This window comes from Melospiza georgiana, chromosome 8 (genome assembly GCF_028018845.1).
Source record: "Melospiza georgiana isolate bMelGeo1 chromosome 8, bMelGeo1.pri, whole genome shotgun sequence".
Taxonomy (NCBI): domain Eukaryota; kingdom Metazoa; phylum Chordata; class Aves; order Passeriformes; family Passerellidae; genus Melospiza; species Melospiza georgiana.
This window is the reverse complement of record NC_080437.1, coordinates 28,820,908-28,844,711: the sequence shown is the minus strand read 5'-3', so window position 1 is coordinate 28,844,711 and position 23,804 is coordinate 28,820,908. Positions and strand designations below refer to the sequence as shown.

The 23,804-nt window shown below is 43.2% G+C and overlaps 1 protein-coding gene across 7 annotated transcripts in view; it reads right to left on the bottom strand.

Annotated features, from left to right (window-relative positions):
- Nucleotides 1–23,804, bottom strand: part of TCF7L2 (transcription factor 7 like 2) — a 169,459-nt gene that overhangs the window by 14,183 nt on the left and 131,472 nt on the right. For 4 of the 7 annotated variants that reach the window (XM_058029602.1, XM_058029604.1, XM_058029605.1 and 1 more), the window contains exons 5-9: nucleotides 11,977–12,109; nucleotides 9,772–9,874; nucleotides 7,006–7,092; nucleotides 1,057–1,182; nucleotides 248–407 (exon numbers count right to left, since the gene is read on the bottom strand). In XM_058029602.1, the coding sequence (XP_057885585.1) occupies nucleotides 248–407; nucleotides 1,057–1,182; nucleotides 7,006–7,092; nucleotides 9,772–9,874; nucleotides 11,977–12,109 (609 nt within the window). Of the gene's footprint in view, nucleotides 1–247; nucleotides 408–1,056; nucleotides 1,198–7,005; nucleotides 7,093–9,771; nucleotides 9,875–11,976; nucleotides 12,110–23,804 lie in introns of all 7 variants that reach the window. The other 3 variants (XM_058029606.1, XM_058029600.1, XM_058029601.1) reach the window with 2 other exon arrangements.

The window sequence follows — 23,804 nt, the reverse complement described above, 5'->3', positions numbered from 1 at the left end:
AATCTTAAGATTTTTTCATCAACCGGTCATGGAAATGATACTGAAATAACACTGCTGTTAATTAACTCCTCCTCTTCCCCATGAATGACCCCACTGGCAAGAAGTGCCTGCAAAAACTAAAAAACAAAGGCCTTTGATTTAGCAATTCCCCTATCCATTTTCACAATGGCAGAAAAACACAGGGATTCAGAAGGTGTGAATCCTCCCCAGTTTCAGGCCCTGCTTGTGCCTGTCCCTTGTTACCTACCCTTCGACCGAGGATTTGGTTGATGGCTGCGCTCTCTTTCAATGTGCATTCTGCTACAACTTTTGCTCTCATTTCCTTCATATACAACATAAATGCATTAAGAGGTTTCTTTATGTGTGGCTTCTTTTTCTCTTCTTCTTTTTTGGAGTCCTGATGTTTTCTGAAGAGGAAAGATAGAACAGACAGAGACCTCACAGTGAGAACCCCTTGTGAGTTTATTAAATTAATCCTCTCATTCTCTCTAGCAACAATCCTCGGCAATCTCTAGGAAGAGGACCAGAAGGTTCTCTAGACCCTTCACCCTGGCTGCTGTATGGCAACAGTCTTAAAAGCACTACAAGAAAACTCACCTCACGTTTATGCAACACCACCAAGTACCCTCTGAGCCCTTACAAGAATCTTGGAAGGACATGGGCCCCAGAAAAATGGGCTTACAGGGAGAGCTTGAGCATGACAGTAGAGGCAATAATTACACCCCTTTATCAATGGGTCAGTTCAAACCTAAACTTGATACCAGCTCTCTGCAGCTTTGAAGAAGCCATTTATGTTTAGTTTTTTTGTCTCCTGTGGTGCATCTGTTATCTCAAGGCTTCAAACTAGACACTGAGTAATACAGAAACTGGTCAAGAAACTTGAATTTCAATCAAGAAAATTCCACTTCCTTGGTTGAAACAGGTGAAATTAGTAACTAATTGCCTATGACATTTCACAGCAAAAAACATCACAAACCCAAGCCTTTTTACAAGCCACACATGCACAGGGGATGCTGTGAGTATCCCAAAGAGAAGACAGGGGAAGCAGCAACTTACGAGCTGTGGAGTGAGCCGACGTCGCTCTGGGAAGATTCCTGTTTGACTGTTGGTGTGACTATGGCCGGATGAGGAATTCCAGTTGTGTGTAAACTATGGTGTGGCGGGACCATGTGTGGAGGAAACCTAGAGGAGAGAAAGCTGTGTAAATTGTCAGAATAAAAATGAATGAATGGGGAGGGATGTGTACACACATTAATAAAAAAAAAAAAAAAAAAAAAAACAACTGGCATATAACAAGCACATGACAGCTAGACAAAGCATATGAAAGCTGGCAGCATTAATTAGCAATAAATTAAACATAATGACTCTTCTAATGTCATTAAAGCCAATCTTCCCCTTCATTATCATTACTGACACGAGACATCATGATTTTTAACATTAACAAAAGGCGAATTCAACTGGATGAACTTGCATGAAGGTGGAATTTCAGCTACCTGAAAAAAAATCCACCAGTCCATTTCTTTGCTGAGAAATTATGTGTGGCAGCCAAGGAATCAATTTTTATAGTTTTGAATCGTGTTGTGAATTTAGGATGACATCTTTTATTCTATATTGACAGCAAAATAAAATATTAATGCCAACACATTCTAGATGCATTTTTGATAATATTTATAGATGCCTCATTAGCTACATTTTGTTGATGGAGCAAAAGAAAAATATTTATTTGTGTCTAATAAATCTCTGAGCCACACTGCTTTAACAGAAGGTGGAAGATTGTGGAATTTTTGAACCATTTAAGTAACCTAGAAAGGCTTTAACAATCTAGCCTTTCTAAAGAGAAAAAAATGTTGCCAGCTTTATGGTTTATGGTCATATACATGGACAGATCCCGGTCCTTCAAGTGGATTCAGAGGGATATGCAATCCTTCTGCATGAATCTAATTGCTTGGTCGGGACCACAGCACAAACATGGCACAATCATTCAGACTTTTTACATTTTATGAAATATAAGAGAAATTAACAAAATTCTCAATGAACAAAAATGAACAAAATTCTCAAAAGCAGGATTGACTTATATCATTGTTTCTCAACAGTCGCAGAAAGGCTTTGCAGTAAATAAAGAAAGCACAGCATGACTGACTGCCTTCCCCCACTGAAGTCAACCGGTTTCCAAGGAATGGGTTCTAGCCTAAAATTATGTTTCAGAAGTAACTTTCCTCAAAATGCCAAAATTAAAGTGATCTGGCAAGGGCTTTTCTCACTGCAAATCCCCACTCTCATCCCAGATTTTGAACAATCTGATCCAAGTAAAACAACCCAAGATTATGGAACCCTCAATGAGATAAGTAATTATTTCTTCTATCATCAATATAGAATGATTTTTTCTATCCAACAGGATTTTAAATGGGGTGATATACCATGGATATCGTCGTATATAAGCATCAGAAATATAGTGGGGTTATCTTTTTCTCTCCCCTCTTATGAATCCCAATGCCAAGCTTAACAATACCATCCCCCATGACTGCCTAGACATTCTCTACATTCACAAGATGACACAGAAGTACTTTCATGAACAAGAGCACTGTCCACTACAAGCTCTGATGATCTTTTGTCTATCAGCTGGTAGTATTCAGGGTGATTAGACAGAACTATTTTGTCTTTGAAGGCAGTGGTGGGAAGAGCAAGGACTGACAGGGAGAATGTGAAATTGTTCAAGTTGTAGAGAATTGCAGTTCTTCATGAACAAAGGCACGGAGAGAAGGGAGGCAGGAAGGTGGGATGGCAAGGGAAGAGGAGAATGGGCAGCAAAATGGTCATTCCTACTTCTGCTAAAGACTCACGGACACAAATCGCCAAGTGGGTTGTCCAAGTGCCTTCCCACTCTCTGACAAAAGTAGCTGGGAGAGAAGCACACATTTGAGGATATGGTTTGGTTCATGGCAGGTCAGAACAGAAGACAATGTCGAGGCCGCAAAGGAGACTGGCATCCTTGTCCCAGTTCTGCCACAGAACTGCTCACCCTCAGCAAGACACAAAGTGGGCCTTTGTATTATTTTTTTCTATTCTTTCTCTACTTCCATGTGTATGTATTTTGATTGGACTTATCTAAAATTTGTTCACACACACCTGGGACCTTCAGACACGGTACAATGAAATAAAAACTGGCAGTATGAGCTGGATTTTTTAAAAAAATAACTAACAAACATGATCAAAAATAAAAGTGGTGGTAAAAAACCTGACCTTGCTGAACACAGTCTAAGCACAGTGATAAAAGGTTGAGGCACATCCTATCAAGGGACTGTCCCAGGCAAGACCTTGTGTTTCAGAGAGGACTATGCTGCTCGGGCTGGCTAGGCCAGAGACAAAGGGACAATGAAAGATGAAGATGGAGATGAAAAGCCTTCCTTCAGAGAGCAGGCAGGAAGAGCTCTGCTGGTCTGACACGAGGGCTCAGCATGAAGTGTGGTGGGCATGTACCAGCAGGGAGAAAATCTAAAAATCTAAATGCAGAGCACAGCATGCCCACATTGTGTGAAAGCCTGAAGGATGGCAAAGCCTCCACTGACCTCAGCTGGGATATTTTACTCACTGGGCTCTAAACTCCAGAGACAGCAGCCTTCATCAACAGGCAGCTGCAGCTCAGTGGTTATTTTCAGGGTTGCAGTTTCCACGAGGAAGTGCTGTGTTCATTACCAATGACCATTCACTTTTTCATACTGAATCTGTCCAATTCACAAGGCTGCCTATTGGACTTACACACCCCTTCCTATATTTAGGGCTATAAAAACATGCTCCAGAACACAAAGTTGCTCTCACAATCCCATGGACTTCCACTGGTGGGATGAGAGTCCAGCCCAAGATCTGAGTGCCTGCTCATTTCCATGTAGACAGCCACTCACATGGCAATATGAGCAGGGGAAGGGTGTTAATTTTTAACTTCCTGGCTACACTCCAACTTCAGTAATTACATTCAGCAAAAGTGAATTTCCCCTGAAATTTCAATTACAGAAGGTATTTTCCACTGCCACCACTTAACTGCTGTGCAGTGTTTGTCTGGTGTAATTCTGCTAAATTATTTCCTGATTTCCTCTCACAGCAGTTGTTTTTTCATAGTGGGTCCACTGTTTGCCCATCATTCAGTTAGCCCTGTCTCATTTTACCTTAAAGGCATATTACAGAGGGGTAATGAAGGATCAAGAGATCTTACAGGCGTACTACAGGCATACAACGTGAATGTGGCAAGGCTACAAGTAACAACTAAGAGTTGTAACTGGTTAAAGACACTACCTTAATAGTCTAAACAATTTATGGAAAATCACCATTAGTCACCCTTAACCTTTTATAAACTATTCATAAGCACACTTAAACTAATAAACAGCAATTTCTAAGCTTAGGGAACTAAAGGTTGGGAAGCACTACAGGCTCCAAAGATCTACACCATAATGCAGGCAAAGATGGGAACTATTTCTGAAGGCAGGCACTGGAAAACTGTGGACGGAGGGGTGAGGTTTGAGGTCTGTGCTGACTTCACTGCACAGCCAGCACAGCAAAGGCAAGGTCTGCAGCAGGGGCTTGCAGCAGGGCCCTGCAGGGCAGCTGCACAGGGCCAGCATGTCTGAAAGCCAGCATGGGCATCACCAGCAATCTCCTGACCACACCAGACACCTGGACAAGGGCTGTCCCCTGCTGAGCCCAGGCTGACGTGGGAAAACATACATGAAACCATGTATGAGAGCACAGAGGGTGCTCCCATCTAGAGGAAACCAGAGGAGAAGTTTCTGGGCTGAAAACAAAGGGTAAACACCTTAAATGAATTCATCCCCCTGCACGTGTGCCTGAGCACGTGCACACGCATGGGCTTCTGTCAGAGACAAAAAGAAAGGCTCCCTGTGTATGTGCACACCCCTCACCTTCGCCTAAGACATTCACCAGATTTTTTTTCTCTAGACAAGTATTCCATGAATTGCAATAAACACCCTAAAAATTCTAAGCAGCTCATTATACACTACTGTCTCCTTTTATGGCTCCAAGCCAGAATATAATGATGAGTCTTAACTTGTTAAGGACAACTAATTTTTTGTTCCTGGCTGTCTCAGGGGCTTCTCTCTTACTCACTCTCACTTTACTTCACTGTTGACATGTTTCTGTTAACTGGATGTCATCTGCCTGCCTTGATTTTATGCACAAGCAGTGGGATGCATTTTTCTGTGCAACAATTCTGCTTTGAGTTGCATTAGATTTGTCATTATTCTCTCATTTTCCCCTTGCACTTGTAACATTTCATCTATTCCTGCCTTATTTTTTGAGCCACGGTGCACCCACATTATGGTTTATACATGATCTTGCTCCCTTTGAAGCCGGCAGATTTCAGAGCCAGCCCTCGTCAGGAGAAGTGCCTGCTACCAATTTAGCAGGCTGAGGGCCCCGAGCTCCAACAACTCAATCTAAAGGGGGTCACAGGGTGGCACAAGCGAGTGTCAGCAAGTGCTGTTTAATTGCCAATCTAGGCTTCTCCATGGTGTTTAAAGTATAATGACCCATCACTTAATTCTGAGAAGTCCTGGCCCTGCTGCTGAATGGAATGAATATCAAAGGATGTGCTAGAACAGGGCAAGGAGCCTACATTTCCTATAACTGCCATAAGTATAATAGACCTCTACTTCTGTCGTCCCATTACCACAATAATGTATTTAATTTGCTGTGTACTCTTTTTAACTAGATACCTTTCATAAAGTCTATCTTGGGAATATAGCCCCCCCTGCTTCCACATCTCCCCCCTCCCTCAAATGACTAGCCTCTCTAATAATAATTAAACTAAATCAAGCTCTACTTTGCCTCACACCATGCCCGCAAGTCTTTTATAGATATTAAAAAAGATTAAACAGGGGGAGGGAACCATTGTTTAAATTTGCAGCTCTCTCCCCAGCCTAGTATTTTTTTCTGGTCTGGGACTACCCTTTTTTTTTAAGTTGATATTCCAGTTGTCTATTTGCTGGGACAGTTTTAATTTAAATTTTCAGTTTTTTGTCTACTTATCTAAAGCACACACCACACTGTTTTCCCACCCATTCATTCACGAGCCCTAGGTACAGATTTCCACTTCTCAATGAGGTGTGCTTCCCCCCAGCCCTCACCAGTCTTTTCCTCCTTAGATCATCTATGCACCAGTGCTCACATATTAAACTGCAGAGATGGAGAGGAAGGGACAGAGCAGGGAAGAGATGTGGAACCTTGCTATGTAATGCATGCTAATTTAATTATGTGCCATCATCAAAATGGATTAGCTGTTTCAGCCCATCAGGAAAGTCTAAACTTCCACCGATTTAATTAACCAGGCTGAAAATCAGATGAACAGAAAATAAAACTATCATTAGGAGCAATTACTGATTACTTAAACATAGTGCTGCCAACCAGTTTGTAAATAAAACTAGCAGCCCCTGGAAAATTAGATGGAATTAATTGGAGGTAGGGAGGGGGAGAAATATATACTTCTAAAGCTTTTGAGGGTCAGGCAGGCCCTTTTATGTTGACTATTAGTGTTTGGAGCTTTGGGAGGGGAAAATACAGCACAATAACCTTCCTCCCAACTCTGCTGAAGAGTAGTCCTCCTCCCTCCTGAGCCTCCCCTCCCGCGCACACAGCGCTGCTCTGGCTGCTGGCCACCGGGAAAGCAAAGGCTATCACCACTTCTCATCCCTGCTTTTTCAACATTACCCTCTCCCAGCTCTTTCATTTAGTTTGGCTTTCAAAGGTGGCTTCTCACTCCTCCACCTCTCCCTCTAAGGCAAATGTTTGAGGCCCAATGACAGCGTCAGGACACCACCTTCTCCTCACATGGGAAGGCAGCCCTCGCCCTCTCCTCCACCCCACCAAAAAGCTAAGGATGGATGTTTAACTCAAGTGCTTTCAGGAATCTGCTGCCTAGATGAAATGCTCTCCTCCTACAGAGAGTGGGAGGAGGAGCTACATTTGCTCTTGATTTAGGACCTCAGCATTTGAACTCACCTTGACATGGAAGCATTGACGGTCAGAGCTGTTGGGTAGGGGTGGCGGAAACCCCCTGTCGTGATTGGGTACACTGGCTGACCTTGCCTGGCAAAAAAGAAGGGAGAGAGGGAATGAGAGAAAGGAAAAAAGGGCTTAAAAAAAAAAAAAAGAACAACAAAAAACTTCTCTCTGCACAGTAAGCTTTATTCTCATTTGATCAGAACAAAAATCTTGGGGATTGTACAGCAAGGATCAAAGGAAAGAAACACAGAACAATTTGAATGCCATAAATCTGATAGGAATGGCTAATTAAATTTTATAACCTCTGCTTATGTCAATAGAGACCCTCTCCCCAAGCTGAAACTAGGTGTTTTGTTGTAATAATTAAAGGCGAAGTCTCGCTTGCTTTAATGGAGCCATCACACTAATTGAGGGCTACACATCCAAAGGAAAACAATAATGAATGTAAATTTATACCAAAATAAAGTACAGTGAATCAAAGGACTTCAGTTGCGCTTTGGGCCTCTTTCGGTATTTAGATCTCGGTGAGAAAACATTAAATTAACAGAGCTTAATTTGTAGCCTTTTGTCAGATTAACAAGTGTTGACAAGAGTTACCGGGGGAGAGTCCCCAAGAAGTATTGTGGGTAACCAATAGACAATCACACCTCATTACAATAATTAAAAAATACAGCAACATGCAAAACAGCATCCTCATGAAAGACACACAACTTTTTCTGATGGAGGTTTGTCTGTGCTGGCTAGCTCGTTTCATCTGTCCTTCAAATACATCATCTGACTGGGCAGGATGCTTTTGGAGTGGGTGCTATGCCAGGAACATGCAGGCCAGTGGAGGACAGATGGGTTGGGAAGTTGATGGTGAAGTGCAAGTGGCAAGGAGAGGGGAAATGAAAAACTTGGGGTTACTTCTGTGAAGTTGGCCGTGCCGCTCTCCCAGAGCAAAAGCCAATGTGATGGTGTCACCCCTCACCAAAAATCACTGGGAGAAGCTGTAAGAGCTGTGGGTAGGCAAGCACACCATGGTGTTGACTTGTTCTGAAACAGTGGGGATGGCAGAGTTGTCCAGAGACAGAGGTGGCATTAGCATCCATCTGGTGAAACTGGCTACACGTGGCATCATCCATGTGCTTTGGCAGCCATGGCATGAGGTGCAAGAAGGACAAACCTGTGTCTGCACAGTACAGACACCCACATGAGCAATGGGGTATAGGCCAGGGACACTGAAGAGTTTCTTCCCTGCACCCTCATGTCTTTCATGTCTTTTGGCACTAGCTGAGTGTATTTGTTTGAAATGTTGAGGCTATTGCTGTGCAAATTTGAACTAAGAAGCTCACATGCAGTCTACAATTGTTCAGGGTGTCTTTTAGAAAAGGTAAACCACCACAAACTAGGAGGAATTTCAGATTTCAGGGAGCAATGCTTTGGTTTTTTATTCTGCTCATGATGTGCTCTTCTGGAGAAGCAACGTTCAGCAGAGAGGTGATGGACATGCTTCACCTTCAGGATGGGGGAACCTCTATCCAAAACAGCTGCATGACCACCCACAAGGAAGAGCAGCCTGCAAAATGGCCAGAAGCTCCATCTCTCCTGCATCAACACTTCTGTGTCTGAGAAAGGTCTCCAAGGCCTCTGATGCCACCACTGCAAGGGCTCTGATGGCCACCACCAGGTCTTGCCCAAGACCTGGGGATATGCAGTGACCTCCTGCCCTGTCCTGCTTTCCCTTTGGGGTATCAACTCCAGTTCCTCATGGAAGAAATTGTGAAGAAGTATTTTAGCACAGCTGGAGAAACAACCTCAAGCAGGAGCAAACTATTTTGAACTTTGGGCAATTAATTTCTATAAAAAATATGATCACCCCAAAACAGAGGAGGCCTGTTATGTGAGAAAAACAGGGTAAAGTCTTGATTTATAATGCAGAGAACTGTTGTATCCAGCAATACAAATGGATTTTATAAGCATTTAAATCAAATATACTACACAAAAGGCTTAGGCAGTGCTTAAGTATATTTAAACCTATTGAGAGATGGCAACATAGGAAATAAAAGAAAATAAGGACTTGATTACTGCTGGGAGCCTCATACCCAGCAAGGCTCTGCAAGTGGGATCTGAGGAGTTGAAAATGAATCCAAATCCCAAATTTTCCATTTCTTTTTTCTTAACCAGTTTTAAAGTAAACTAATTCCTTTTACTTGTTTAAAATTCCATTCCTTAGATGCCAATTGCCAACTGCCCAGCCACATCTCAACTAGGAATGCTGCTTATGGCTGATGTAAAGCTCTACTATTTCATAAGTAAAACAAAAGTGTTTTCAAAAGACAAGGCAAATGAAACTTAAAATTGCAAATTTGTAGTGAGGATGGGCCTAGTAAAAAAAGAAAACAAAGGGTCTGTGAGAACTACCCTGAGCCCCAAGAAAGCCAAATCTGAGAAAAATTCATATGGTGCAGTGTAAGGGCAGTAACAAGAAAAGGACATTTCTGCAGAAGGATTTCAAAATTCATGCTTCATGAGCTGTCAGCTGGTTAGGATGACATGCAAAGCTGTGTCCAACTGCTCAGGTTCTGTTTATGACCACATGACCTGGCATATATTTTAATTAACCTTCATGAGGTGGGTAAATTCATAACACTCAGTGAAGTGGCAGTTGTCAAACAAACTCATCCCAATGCACACGCATACATACACACACACATATATTTTTACATAAATTTTACACATCAGAAAAAGAAAAAAAGAAATTAAAAAAATGGAACTCCTTACTGTGGTACTAACCATCCTAGCGGATGGGGGATTTGTCCTACAGTGCCTGGTGATAATGGATAATAAGGAGATATATCTGGAGGATGTGGAGGCCTTGGAATTCCTATAGAAGAGGAACATAAAGCACCATCAGTATTGAAATATGGAAATAAATAAAATATAAAGAAAAAACACATATGTTTCTAAATTTCTGTCAATTTATTTTTATTACAGTATTTGTGACTTTGCTTAGGGTTTTCAAAGGCTTTTTCACATTCTTATTTTTTAAACAAGAAAAAATGTTATTCACTCCCTCAGTCACCTCTCCAGTCAGAGATAATTATTTTTGTTATTCAGAATTCAGCAGTCTCAGACACGATTTTGGTGTGATGCTGTACTAGATATACTCTTAAATGTTCAACACAAAGATGGACCCTGCAACAGCTTCATGGTTATTTTAGTTTCAAAGTCAGCCAAAAGACCACAGGCCCTACCCATGTGGTGACTGGGTACTCAATAACATGGCATTATTCCAACGCAATCTCCAGAACAAGTTTGAAAGTCATTAAAATTGCAAATGATGTTTCCTTTTGAGCAAACCTAGGAAAACTTTTCTGAAACCAGGAGTGGAGGTGAGGACCCCTGGAAATGCTTGGTGAAACCAGGGGCAGATGTTGAAGGTGTGCGGGGGAGGATGGAGAGCCCACCCATCCTCTCTGGACTGAGGTACAGTTCCTACTCAGAAAGCAGAAACCAGCTCCAGATACAAGCCTTAAATATTAACGCTCCTTACCTTAAGAGCAAATAGGAATTACTCAGAGGAGTAAGGGTTACAAAGCTGGGTCTTTCAATTAACAAGCCAGGGCACAATTACACAGCAGAAACAAAATTAAAACAGAGAGCATTAAAAAGAAGGGGTACTGTATTCAGGGCTAAAAACTATTTCTTTAAGTCACTTGGGAAGCTTTTAATCTCTAAATTAAATCTCCTTATGTGACATTTTCATGCAGACATTGCTTTTTCTCCATTACAAAACCCAAACAGATTAACTGGGCTTTAACCATCCAGTGAGCTATTTGCACACTTGAAAGAATGTTCACAGAAGAAAAGCAAACAGTCTACAGACGTTAATCATATGTTTTACGATAACCATTTAAGAGCTATTCCCTGTACTACCATTATTTAAATGAGAGGTTGACTATGCCATTCACTTGCAATACCCAGGGATGGTGAGATGGATTCCTTTCAAGCCATGTGAAGTCAGCATTAAGCACAATTAAAAGGGGGCCCCAGTTGAAGCATATCGAGTGACAACCAGCTAATGCACAGTCTCATTCAAGGGTTGGAGTTTAGATAAATTATCTGCATAAGTTAAGGCTGACACAGAGTGATTCCTTTGACATGAATTCTGTTTCTGATGAACTTCACAATTAACTAAATGGGGCTTGGATTAACAAAACCAAAAACCACTGTCACTAGGAACTCAGCACAGCCTGGAGAAAGAAGATTGACACTGTTTGACTTCTTTGGGGCCTCAGGTTAAAAAGGGACTCTTAAAAAGTTAGAATAACATGTAAATTCTACTCTGTAACACCAATAAATCTAGTCAGGATTTTACGTGGTGCTCTATATTCAAGCAGAGTGCCCTTCAGGCTGAACTTAGAGTTGGGTAGACTTACATTGGGGAAAAGAATTGCAAGTGTAAAGCTGGAGCTAAGTAGTTACAGTGGATGAAAATTCAACATTATAGAAGAAAAATGGCTGAACTCCTGACACAGAAACAATGGGATTTGGGGAATTAAAAGAGATTCATTTTGAAACCGGTCATGACCCACCACCTTTAAAATTCCAGCTGCAATTCTGTAAGTGCAGATCACAGAATGTACATGTTTAATTCTCTGGGTCGTGCATGCAAACCAAGCACTGGTAGATTGAACTACCAGGTGGGGTATCATGCTTGCAAAGAAACACACCTGCAAGCGACCCCACACATGCAACTCTGGTGTCACCCTGCAGAAGCTCTATGAAAATTCACCCAGTAGGTTTCCTTCTGAAGCCTAATTGGCTTAAAAAGAAAGTATTTTGTCTGGCTTTGACATTTTACATGCCCCCTTTGGTGCTCCAGCATGGGAAATCCATTCTCCCGCACTCCGCTCCCCTAATGCGCAAAAAGGGAAGATCCACCCACTCCCTCCCAAAAGCAACCCCAAAATACTTCCCACCTACCTGTTTTGGGGTCTACGTCAGCTGGTAAGTGTGGAGGAGGGTTTCCTGGTGTGAAGTGCTCATTGCTGTATGTGATAAGCGGCGTAAGAGGGTGTACATGGTGTGGGTGCTGCACAACTGGCACTTTGTTAGACTGTCAAGAGAAAAAGGTTGACACTGTTAGAGCAGCGCTGGGCATCCCCCCACTACAGCATGAGTACACACAAAAAATCTGAGTAGCCAGGATTTCAATGCGATCCTCAGACTTTTCCAGATTCCTTCTCGGCGTCACCCTTGCAGTTTTCCCACCCTCTTGCTTAAAACCTGCTCACACACTTTCCCTGCTGTTGAGGTTCTTTAATCTTTTTGACCTGTCATGCTCCTGTATGGAGCAACAGCAATTCTTTAAAATTTTTCCTTTTTCTTTTATAATCTTGTGCTTCACCTTCAAGATGCAGGCAGACTCCTCAGTGAGGGGCTGAGAGAGTCCCCCATTTAATTAGCAAGAGACCCAAATGCTCAATGACCTGTAGGTCTTTTCCTCTCCCCTTCCTGTCCTCACTCTCAGTTCTGCATTTTACTGCTCATTGCAAATACTCCAGATAAAAAGCCTTTGTAGTGCTGGAGTATTCCCTTCATCAGCAAGCATTAAGCTGACAAGCGATCACCTGCATATTTTATATATATATTTTAGAAGAGCTGATTAATTATCAATTCATCAGAGAGCGCTAATAAATGGAAACTGGATACTGATTAATTAGGCTACTAAAATATTCAGCTATATAAATAATGGCAAAACCCCCCAGATAAAGCCATTGAAATTAACACTCTTGTAGGGGGAATAATCACGTAGATATCATGAGGTTTTCCCCATCACATTCCTAGCTCTGGGGAAAAAAAATATTTTTCTCAACAACAATTAAAAAAAAAAAAATTAAAAGGAGTGAATGAATGAAAGAAAAAGGCAGGCTGAACTGTAACTTACCCTTACAAGATCACAAAGAAAAAATTAAGCTGAACCAGCTGAACCGCTGGACCATTTACTGTGAGTAATCCAATTGCAAAAAACCCTATTCCCCATAGAGGATTTTCACTAAAATCCTACAACAGGGACATTTAACCAGATTAGGTACCAGCAAAGATAAAGAGGCTGGTATTAGATGATGAATGGATTAGAGTCAGGTTTCATTTTAGAATGTGTCTTCATTTCCTTTTATTACTTTAAGTAAGGAACAACTTGCATTAACATCAAGTAAAAGGAATCACATTAAAATAAAGTAGTGATACCATGGTGGCCACGATAGCGCCACTGCTGTTCAGGGTCTGCCAGCACTCTCCTGCTCCCTCCCCAGCACCCCCAAACACACACACACACCCTCACCGTGCCACCTTAGACAAGCTATTGCTGTTATCTGATCCAGCTTCCAATGCTCTGAGCTTCCCTTAAAAGCATTTCAAAAATAATTCAGTTATTCTTTGGGAATGAGCTGCTAGACTGTGGGGAAGGAAGAGGGAAGACAAACTGGGAGCAAGGAGGAAAAGAAACATCTGCCTTCCCTGAATGAACAAGAAGTCCCTCCACCATGCTTTGGCCAAATGAAGCCCCTTTGGCTCCCCCAGCCCCAGTCCCTGCCATAAGTGGCTATTTGGGCTCACTGCTTTGATAACTGCAGGAAAAAGTGTGCATCCAAAAGAAGCCAGACAAGGGCTGTACTTGTGCCTCCCACAACTTCTCCTGTATTCTTCACCATGTTCATCTCTTTGTGCCACCCTTACATGGGATGATTCCTCTCCACCACCAAGCGCTTGGCACAGGGGATTCCACTGTCAAGTGGCCACCACGCAGAGAAGAACGTGGTCACAACAGCCAGTGCTATGATTAACAGCAGCTTGTGCTGGCTGGGTTGTGGGTCACATTTGCCAGCTGAACAGCCAAGGACAACTTTTGGCCACATGGATCTGTAATGGTTTCACATCAGGAGGAGCCAAAGGAGATGCCATAACCCAAAATCTGTTCTCTTTCAAGTGAACCAGCCCAAGCAGTCTAAAGTAACTGAAGGCTTTGGTAAGGGTTTCACCTAACAAATTATATTTCACACCATACAAAGTAGCAGGCATCTACCCAACAACACATGACATTACAAGCCAAATGACCACTTGATGAGGTTCACAAAAATGATCATTTCCAATAAGAGCTACTTTTTCTGGCCAAGAATTGTGTGAACTCCTGCTGTTAGGTGACCCACAATGTGGCCCCATTTATTGAAGAAGTTAATACAGGCTGTAGCTTTGTGCTCCCCCAGCTCTATCTATCTGCACATCATGGTAAACCTCACCCAGACCCTGACAGACTTTAAGTGCTGTCTTCCACAGAGAGCTTATTTTCACAGAAACTGGAGCTGGTTAGCTAAAAAAATATGTAGAATAACATTAGAGGGTCAGACTTAAGCCGAGAAACAAGAAACAACACGTGAAAGGAAAGCTGGACTGACATGGCTCCATCACCAAAGCCAGATGTACCATAGGGGGTTACATGTCAACTGTGGGAAACCGCCACTCCTTGCTTTGATATACCAAGACCGCCCACAATATCTCCACAAAACAGAACAACTGCTAAATTATGATGTATTTCACTTAACATGTTTCAGAAACAAATAAAAAGCAAAAGTAAAGCAAATAAAAATCAGCAGTTAAGAGCTTGAACCTTAGGTCTGCAAATTTTTCCCCTGGTAAGTAATTTTTGTTTGGGTCACTACCATGCACTCAAATGGACCACTCATATAAAGGTGCAAGGGTAGGATACTCTTTTGACACTGATGATGCTGGGGCAGAGGTGGGGGGAGAATGTGCCAGGGGAAAGGGAGAAACTATCATATACATGCTTAAAAAACTGGGACAGAGGAGTGTGATCTACTTCCCAGCGAGTCAGTCTGCATCTGTACCACTACCCAGGGACAGGTTTCCATTCCATTTTGCACTGTTTGGCACACACTGGGGAAAGGGACCATAACTCCCCTCAGAACAGCACACACAATTTGCAAGCCAAGCTAAACATGCATAATATGCTAAACAAGCTGCTCCTTAAAAGTACCGTTCCTGAAGTTAACTAAGCTTCCTTGGAAAATAAAAATAAAGGACAATCTGGGAAAGAGCAGGATTAATCCTGCAGATGCATCTTCCTTTGAAGCCAATGGGAGCCCTGCCTGAGTTACAAGTGTGGTCCTAACCCCATCCACTGGCAATGAAAGGTAAACCACAGAAACCATCAATAGGAGACACCCATTAGATGACTTTAGACATCCCCCTGCAAAAGGCAATATTCTCCAATATACATTTGTGAGCACTTCATCAATGGCACTTTTAAGCTAAGGGCCGTTGTGAGATGCAGGCGTTTCTCTGGCAAGCTGAAGAGCTCCATGTCTGGCTCTGTCAGGCACGGGAAGGGAGCTACACTGGTACACACAGATCAGCATCAGGGCATGTGCTGACAGGACTGGACAAGTGGAGACTTCTAGAGAGAAATCCCAGCACCTAAGAAGTACCAAGCCCTCTGCTGATAAATCACCCCTGTCCATTGAAAGCTGAGGTCTCATATGGTAGCTTAGAGGGCATGGTAAAGAATTGCAAAAAGACAAGAGAAGTTTGCTTTTCTTGGTAACTGCTGCCTGAAGCAACCAGAAGAAATTGTCCCCACAGGGGCTCTACTACTAAACCTCTCTATATGAATTTGAAATGCTTCTGGGAGTGCTTAAACACAGATCAGTTTAAACAATAATGGAGCTCTAGAACAAAAAAAATTCCCGCACCAAAACCACAACAAATTTTGGACTGATAAATGTTTGAAAGGAGTACTGAGATCCATTTAGACTAAGTTCTGATAGGTGCCTTTAGGGAACAAAAAAACCTATCTGAACTTCAGATTTAAACTGCAGGGGATTGTGTGTATAAATTGCTGTGTATTAGTCTTTGTTGCATGGTAAGGACATTTCATTAACAGGATGAAAGATGCTTCTATGCGTATACAGCCCAATTTAATACACCCCACTGATGAATACTCCCCATTTATTGAAGAAGTTAATACATGCTGCATAAATCAATAGTTCCTAAGTCTCTGAAAGCAACATAGGACTTGTGTAAGATGAAACATTGTATTGTTGAGCACACAAAGAGAAACCAACCTCTAAACAGGAAGAGTTTACGACTGCAATTTCTGCTTGCAAATTCATGGCTTGTTTGGCTTTGGCAATAAAACCACAGTGTCGTATCAACTCCAAGTCAGAAAAAAAACCATGACAGAGACACCAGAGAATGTCCTCACCAGAATAATGTGGGGTTAGTAAAGGCAGGTCTGCACAAAAGCCACCCAGGCTGAAAACAAGCCATCATGCCATGTCAGCATGGCAGCGGCCAAAGCCTCCGGCCCCTGACTCCTTCCCAGAGCATCCCGAGGGCAGGGGGAGGCTCCTGCACCAACCCAGCCTCAAACCCCAGCACAGCCCATGCAGCTGCAGCCCTTTCCCTGACCTGGTGCCCTTTGAAACGTCCTTCCAGCCCTGGGAGGTGCTGCAGCCCGCCGGGCACCCCTCAAGCACCCGCCAGCGGGAGGGACTGAGCCGGTGCTCACACCCAGAGCCCAGAGCCCCGGCCCCTTCCTCCACCATCAGAGGAACGGGAGCTCTCCATCCTCCTCAAAACCTACTAATCAAGAGACACTGAAAACAAATGGAGCTAGAGCTCCGCCTGTCTTTTTGCCATGTCCTCCTCTTCCCCACTGCTCTCCTTTTCTGCTGAAGAAAGATGGGCCCTGAAAGTGCTTTTATGAGCCAGTACAATACAATAAAACAAAAGCAGCACAGAAGAGGGTTTGTCAGCCTTTTCCCCTCCTCCAGGGTGGATGCAGGTCGACAGTGGTCTTGAATTAGCAGGCCCTCCTGGAGTTGCTCCCTGGGCTTAGCAAGGAGTACCATTCAATACCAGTTCACATTTAAATATATGTGTTTCTCTATATTTTCCAGATAATGCTATTGCAGTTTTGCTGACTTGTGGCCAGTGAAATGCTAACAGATGTTCCTGAACTGCTCTGCAGTTCCAAAGATACTCATAAAAGGCGTTTATTTTTTTCTAAAGGTCGATCTCTCCCTGATTCTGCCTAGGAATGACATCCTTACACCCCCTCACCACCCTGACACCCCACACAAACCAGGAAATTAAGTTGCAAGTAAAGGCAAATCCCAAAATATCGCTGCAAATATTGAAATGTTTTTCCATTTCCAGCAGAGTCACCACCACCCAAATCAGAACATCTGTAAGCACCACTGCAGGTCTGGGGATCACCCACATCAGGAGCCACTCTGGGTGGCACCCCAAACTACACCAAGGAAAATGCACACCATTTGGGTTAACTGAGAAGTTAAAGCCAACCAAACCCACCAGCTATATGTAACTTGGTACTCATCCCCTCCCCAAGCATAAAAATTCAACACGAGTGATGAAGCATTTCCTGAAAAATATCAAAGATTTAATTTCACCCAGCCCTGCACAGCTAGTGAAGTCACAGTTTATTTTTTTTAAGGATGCTTTCACACCTGACTAAGCATTCCTGAAAACTACTTCCCCTTGCTCCTTTATGGCTGATACAGTGGCCTGAGCCCTTTCTCAGTTTAATGTAGCTGATTCCTGCCTAAGGTCCTGCCCTAAGCTAACTGCCCATTGTAGCAGGAGACAAGGCCTCCATTGATAATCACAACTCACCCTGCTAGAAAAAGGCTCATTTTCCTCTTTCACACAAATGATGACAGGAGCACTGACAACCATGTGCTGGGACAATGCCCTCCCCAGGCAGAGCCTTAAAAAATAACCCCGAAACCCCTGCAACAACCCCCTCTGTCCTACCCTTAGTATAAAAATAAAATTAAATTTAATTTAAAAAAATGGGGATACACAAACAAACACACTTTAGCAGCCTTCTGTTTCTTCCCCTTCCCCCCCTGACCACTTCCCAGGCCACTGAGTGCCTACCTGCTCCTGCAAGAACTGCTGGCTTTCAATAAAACCCCGTGGTCTATTAGCAGTCTCTCAGACAAAACAACAAAATCAGCTTCCTGCTTTTAAGTGTCCAGCAATTCATTCATGAAAAGAATAATTTTGGGTTTTTTCCCCCCCTTTAACTCAGATGAAGTGTCCCCTGAATACTGGAGAGCTAAGCCACCGTGCTTGACATTTTTCCACATCCTTCCTGTCAGGGTGCGAAGGTACTGAGGGGAGGGGGTGGGGAAATGAGGATTTAAGATGTTCAGGAAATTTCCACTTAATTTCGCCGAAAGGCAATTATGTGAAATGATCTGGTGACAATTAGCATACGCCAAATCCTCTAGTGTACAAGGGGAAGGACTGGGGTTTAGCTATCTAATTACCGCCTGTTAGTTCCGACGCAGGAGGATAAAACACACTAGTAGTAAAACATTATTAAGTGTGCTCACACTCTGCTTTCAAAGCTGTTGTGGGCTGTAAGTTTATTCCTATGGTACTTGGAGTGGGGTTTTTATATTTTTTATATATTTTTTTTAGCAGAAGAAAGAAACTTGGGGTTTTAAATACAAGGTAAGTGCTGTAGTCTTGGACAATGTGGTGTTACTCCAATGTCAGGTCAGACCCAAACAAGCACCTGCTACACAAGTCTATAATTTGAGATCCTTCAGCAACACTGGGATTACATTTACAGCAGATAGATTTTACCTTACCTATTCTCTTAAGGCTTCACTGATAAAGAGAAAGCACTCTGCTCGCCTGCTCTGCCTCACCTCAGCATATGAATTCACACAGCAGTTACATCATCTATAGCCCAGAACTGTGGCCTGCATGCATCCAGGCAAGCCTTACACTGAGGATCAACATTACAGATTATTTGATCAACAGGTGGACTTTTCCATACCAATAGGACAGGGTAGTGCTCAGTCTCTTCGAGTTTCAGGTAAAAAAGCACCCATATTTATTTCTTCCATTGCAAAAGGACAAGCAGTTTCTTCCCCAATGTGACAAATACTCGGTGTTTTCTCTGCAGACTTTAGTTAATTTTAATTACTAGACAGATACCATCTCTGCAGAGCAGGCAAGCCTTCGTTCATTCTAACAAGGCAAAAAAGCAAAAACACTTGGTATATATTACATTAAAACTGAAAAATACCTTTTTGCAAAACCATACCAGTACAAGGTGTGCTGGATGCACAACCACTAAGCATAGATATGGGTGAAACCAAAGCAGGTCTTTGGGAAATGGTCCTGAACACAAATAGGGCAGGAAGGGGAGAGGCACAGAGCAATAATACAAGCACAAAAATTAAGAGAAGATGAGAAGCAGAGAAAAAAGCAAATATAAGCAAAATAGTGCATACAATTGCCCCGACAGACCTTCCTCTATGTTTTTATGTGAATACCTAGTCAAGCAATTTGATTTACTGTCCAACAGTCTCTGAAATGCCACATTATAAACAGCTTTAATTCTTGCTTATAAACCACTTATTTCAGCACTAGGCAGGCATATATACTCTTTTGTAGGCAAAACAGCTCCTGATTTTTATTAGGGTATCTGTGATTTCTGTCTATAGCAAGAACTTAAATGTGAGGCCGTCAAAAATCTGCAAGAAATTAATAAAAAATAGCATGTACGCCTATGCCTTCTTGTATTTGGTAATTTCAGTAATAACAGCATTATTTAAAACCTACCATGCACATACATGCCTTAAGATATTATGGCAAGTTTTCAGTACAGCTTTTTAAAATGCAGCATTCACAGCAGACTGTGCTCAACACCGATATGCAACATATGTAGCAAATGCATATTAAATTCCTTAACAAATAACAAGGCTCTAAAAACTGTTTTCATTTTTTTATATGCTAAAAACATTACATGCTGCACAATTAACTGATGCAATTAAGTAAATCCAGACCAATTATTTATTGCATAAATTCAAAAAATTTCCGTAAAAACGTTATGTTAAACGCACATCAGACCTGAAACACCTTGCAAGTATTTCAGAAGAAAAGTAACAGGCACGTTTGCACAGTGCTGTCAGGCCTTTTGCCCCAAGTCCTAGTAAAAAAAAAATTCCTCTAAAGATATAACGTTTGTGAGATCTCACCACCAGTCTTGTAAAACCTGCATATGCAACAACACGCAGTGAAAGAAAAAACATCTAAATAACTGTCCATTTAGATTAAATAATTTTAGACAAATTCTACAGAATTTTATCCCTTGTTTTATATAAGAAAAGGCAAATAAATCAAGTAAGCTAATCAGGCTTACTTCTATCATCAGGCTTATTTCTATCACTTCAGTACCACAGAGTACTGAAATGATAGAAATCCTCCTCCTGGATAAAGTGACTCTGTAAGCAAGTCTGGCAGAGTTAGAAAAGGAAACAGCAGAAACTCAAGACTTCCACAAAACCAACAGTGAAAATCTGATGCATTGTAGAATTCATCAGTAAGTTTCTATTTTCTGTGTGCAAGTAAGGGTAATACACAAAACAGGCTGAGGGGTAGCTTTACTTTCTGCAATTTATAATAATAGGAGAAACAAAGTCTCGTGGACTTCTGACAGCAAGCACAGAAGCACTGTATTAAAACATGTGCTACCTCATATTTATCAGTGTTCAGTCTGATTTTTCATACTCCTTTATCCCTGGGTAAAATAATTCTTATGCAGTGTCCCTAAAATTTTCCCCTTTCACACTACAGATGAGCTTTCTGAAGAACTCAGAAAATCTAACTGTCAACCAAACACAGGACCAAAAGCACCCAATAAATAGTACTATGTAGCATTTTTAATAATTAAAACAAAAAATCTCGTTTCGTGTATGACAAGAGTTAAACCATTCCATCTCCAAACCCCCTTAACTGTAACATATGTGCCCTGCTACAAACCAACTTTTCTTCCTTTAAGAAAAAAAAAACCCCAAAACCCAAACATTTTTACCTTCATGGTTTCAGAGTTTAGGAAATATCGTACTGAACTGAAGAAAGCTTTGAAGTGGCCCCCTCCGCCCCAAAGGAAAAAAAGAGAAGAAAAGCTAGTGATGTCATGGTCACTGTGTGAGTGCCTGACTGCAGATGTAACACAGCCCTACACGCGCTCACACTTCTCCCTCGCTGGTAACCATTGTTCAGCAGCCAGGAATCAGCCCCCGAAACCTGCTGCACACCGGGCTCCGAAACGCCGCCCTGCCAACACACCCCGATCCCACCCTGGATGCACCAGGAAAAAAGAAAATCCCATTTCCCCCCCTCCCGCCCCCCCCAGGCAAACCCCAAACCCGGGCGGAGGGAAGGGCGCAGAGGAGGAGGGCAACAACTGTCCCGCTGCTGCACCGCTGTGTCGCGACAGCGGCTCTGCCGCGCGCGCCTCGCCACCGCCGCCAAATTCAGCGGCATCGAAAAGTCGCGCTTCCCCCTACTAGAAAAGGCAATTACCATAAAATAAATAAATAAAAACAATGTAGCTAACAAAGGTCACAGCTGGAGATGCTTGCTTGGTTTCTCACGCTCTCCCCCCCCCCCCCCCATTTTTTTTTTTTTTTGATTCCACACAGGAAGAAAGGGAAGGAGAGGGAGAGAGGAGGAGAGGGAGAGAAGTCACATCAGAAGTTCAATGGTCAAGACAGAAAGCGCGCACGCAGAAAGTGCTACTCACCCAGCAATTCAAATTGAGATGCCAGCAGCCGAACTGCTGGAAGAGAGAGAACCCAGAGGCAAGCGCTCCTCCTTTACCACTCAAATCTTCCATTCCCACTAAAATTGCATCCCTCGGGTACATAACAGCTTTGTCTTTCCTTCTGTTAACCTCAAAAACTTTTTTTCTTTACTGTCTAGATGCCAATTGTGCTGGCTTTGTATTATTTTCCTTGCAGCTTTTCTCTCTCTTTTTCTTTCCCCGCTCCCCCCCTTCACTTAAAGTACTGGAAAAGCTGTCTTAAAAGATCAAGATGTCTCCAGTTTTTTGGCCTGGTGTTTTCTGAATGCTCAAAATCCACTGTCATGTTGGCTGTGAGAAGTGTCTTATTTCTAAATTGTCGGCTGCAGTTATCAAAATTTAGAGAAGCCTCCTGTCTTTTCCAATATAGCACTTTACCATCACCCTTCCAGGGAGTGGGGAAAAGACTTTCTACCCCCCCCCCCCGCCCCCCCCCACGCAGGTATGTCTGTTCACAAGAGCTAAAAAGCAGTTACTTTGGAAATCAATGACAATGCTACTCCAAGCCAGGTTGCGCAGGTATTACTAAGAGCAACGAGGAAACGCCGGCCGGCCGTGAGGGAGCATGATCAGTTAAGTGTAGCAAGCAGTCACTTTATCTGCAAGATTGTCAAATCCCTCAAAACAAATTTCTTAGGGGGAGAGCTGTAAGGAAAGTGTATTTTCTTGTCATTGCAACACTGAGGTGACATTTGGCAGACCTTTACCATTAGCTCTGTTCTCTCCCCCTCCTCCCTTTTCCTTTAGTATTTAATATTTCTGTAAAACACTGACCTACTGCAACAGGGATGCAAGAGGAACTTTGAGATAAGGTGCCCTGGTTACTGTATTTTCCCAAGCTGCTTCTAAATGAGAATTAACAGGGGCACCTGAGAGCATTGCTGAACTGAGCAAGGGTAAAGCCTTCTGCCCTGTGCTTTGCTCTTGCCTACGAGCACTACACGATGCCCACTTCCTAAATCTGAGCTGACTATCACGGGCATCCGAGTTTGCCAAGAGTCAATCTCCCATCTCCTTTTCATGCTTTCCCCCAAAGTTGTAAAGTAGTTACTCTGCAACAAGGTAAAAAGCCAAAAAGGATGGTTTAAAGGGAAACAATTCGGAAAAGTGGGCTGCGTTGTTCCCCTCCTCACTTTCTAAGCAAATTTGTCAACACTGACGGAAGCTGCACGCACGGGGAGCGATCGCCATGTGGGACGGATGCTGCTGCAGACGAGGCACTGGAGGAGACCAGTTGCAAACACTTGTCTTCCCCACGCACATCTGGCTGATCACACCAACGAGTTCTCTTCCCCCTCACCCCCAAAGAGTGAAACAACAGGACCAAATAAATATAGGGGTAAAAATAAAACTGTTTTGAGAAGGGAGACCTTAAGTGCGTCCAAGTTTGCCTTTTAAGCGGCAGTTTAAAATGCGGGGGCCACAGGCTAAACAAAATATAACAAACGACAACGAAACACAAGCTGGTACCCAGGCCCCGGGGAAAAAAAAGAAGAAGATGAGCAGAAGAAGAAAACGGGGGAAAATCTGTGCAGTCTCTGTCCGCCGGAGCCCCGTCCCTGGTCCCTGGTCCTCTCCCTGCGCTGCTCTGGCCTTCGCGTGTGCAGTGTCAGCCAGCAACCTCTAAGGCCCTTAATACCAAAACAAAACCCCACGATTTCCCTTTACACGGCAATAACAAAAGCAACGAGGCTCCAGTTTGACAAGTAAAAAGCCCCAACAACACGGCAGCTAATTGCCTTCCCTCCCTCTATTCACAGCAGCCACCACACTCCAGCGGCTGCCTTTGTCCCACGTGCGGTTCCCGGGTTCCCGGGGCTGCTGACGGACAGTTCCCCACCATTTACCAACAATAACTTGGAAAAGTGCAGCCAACGGGACGGGGAGCTCGGAATTCGGGATTGCCGGCTCTTCCCGAAAGATGCGCAGCACACGGGATGGAGATGCTGAGCTCCCTATTCCCATGCCTCCCCAAACACCCCCCAGGACCAGCTCCTGCGGGATGCAAGTTCTCCCCCGGCCGTGGCCGATTCCCCGGGGCCGTCGGGGAAGAGCAGCCCGGAGTGGGGCGGCCGAGGGCGGCGGGAGGCGGGCGGGGGGC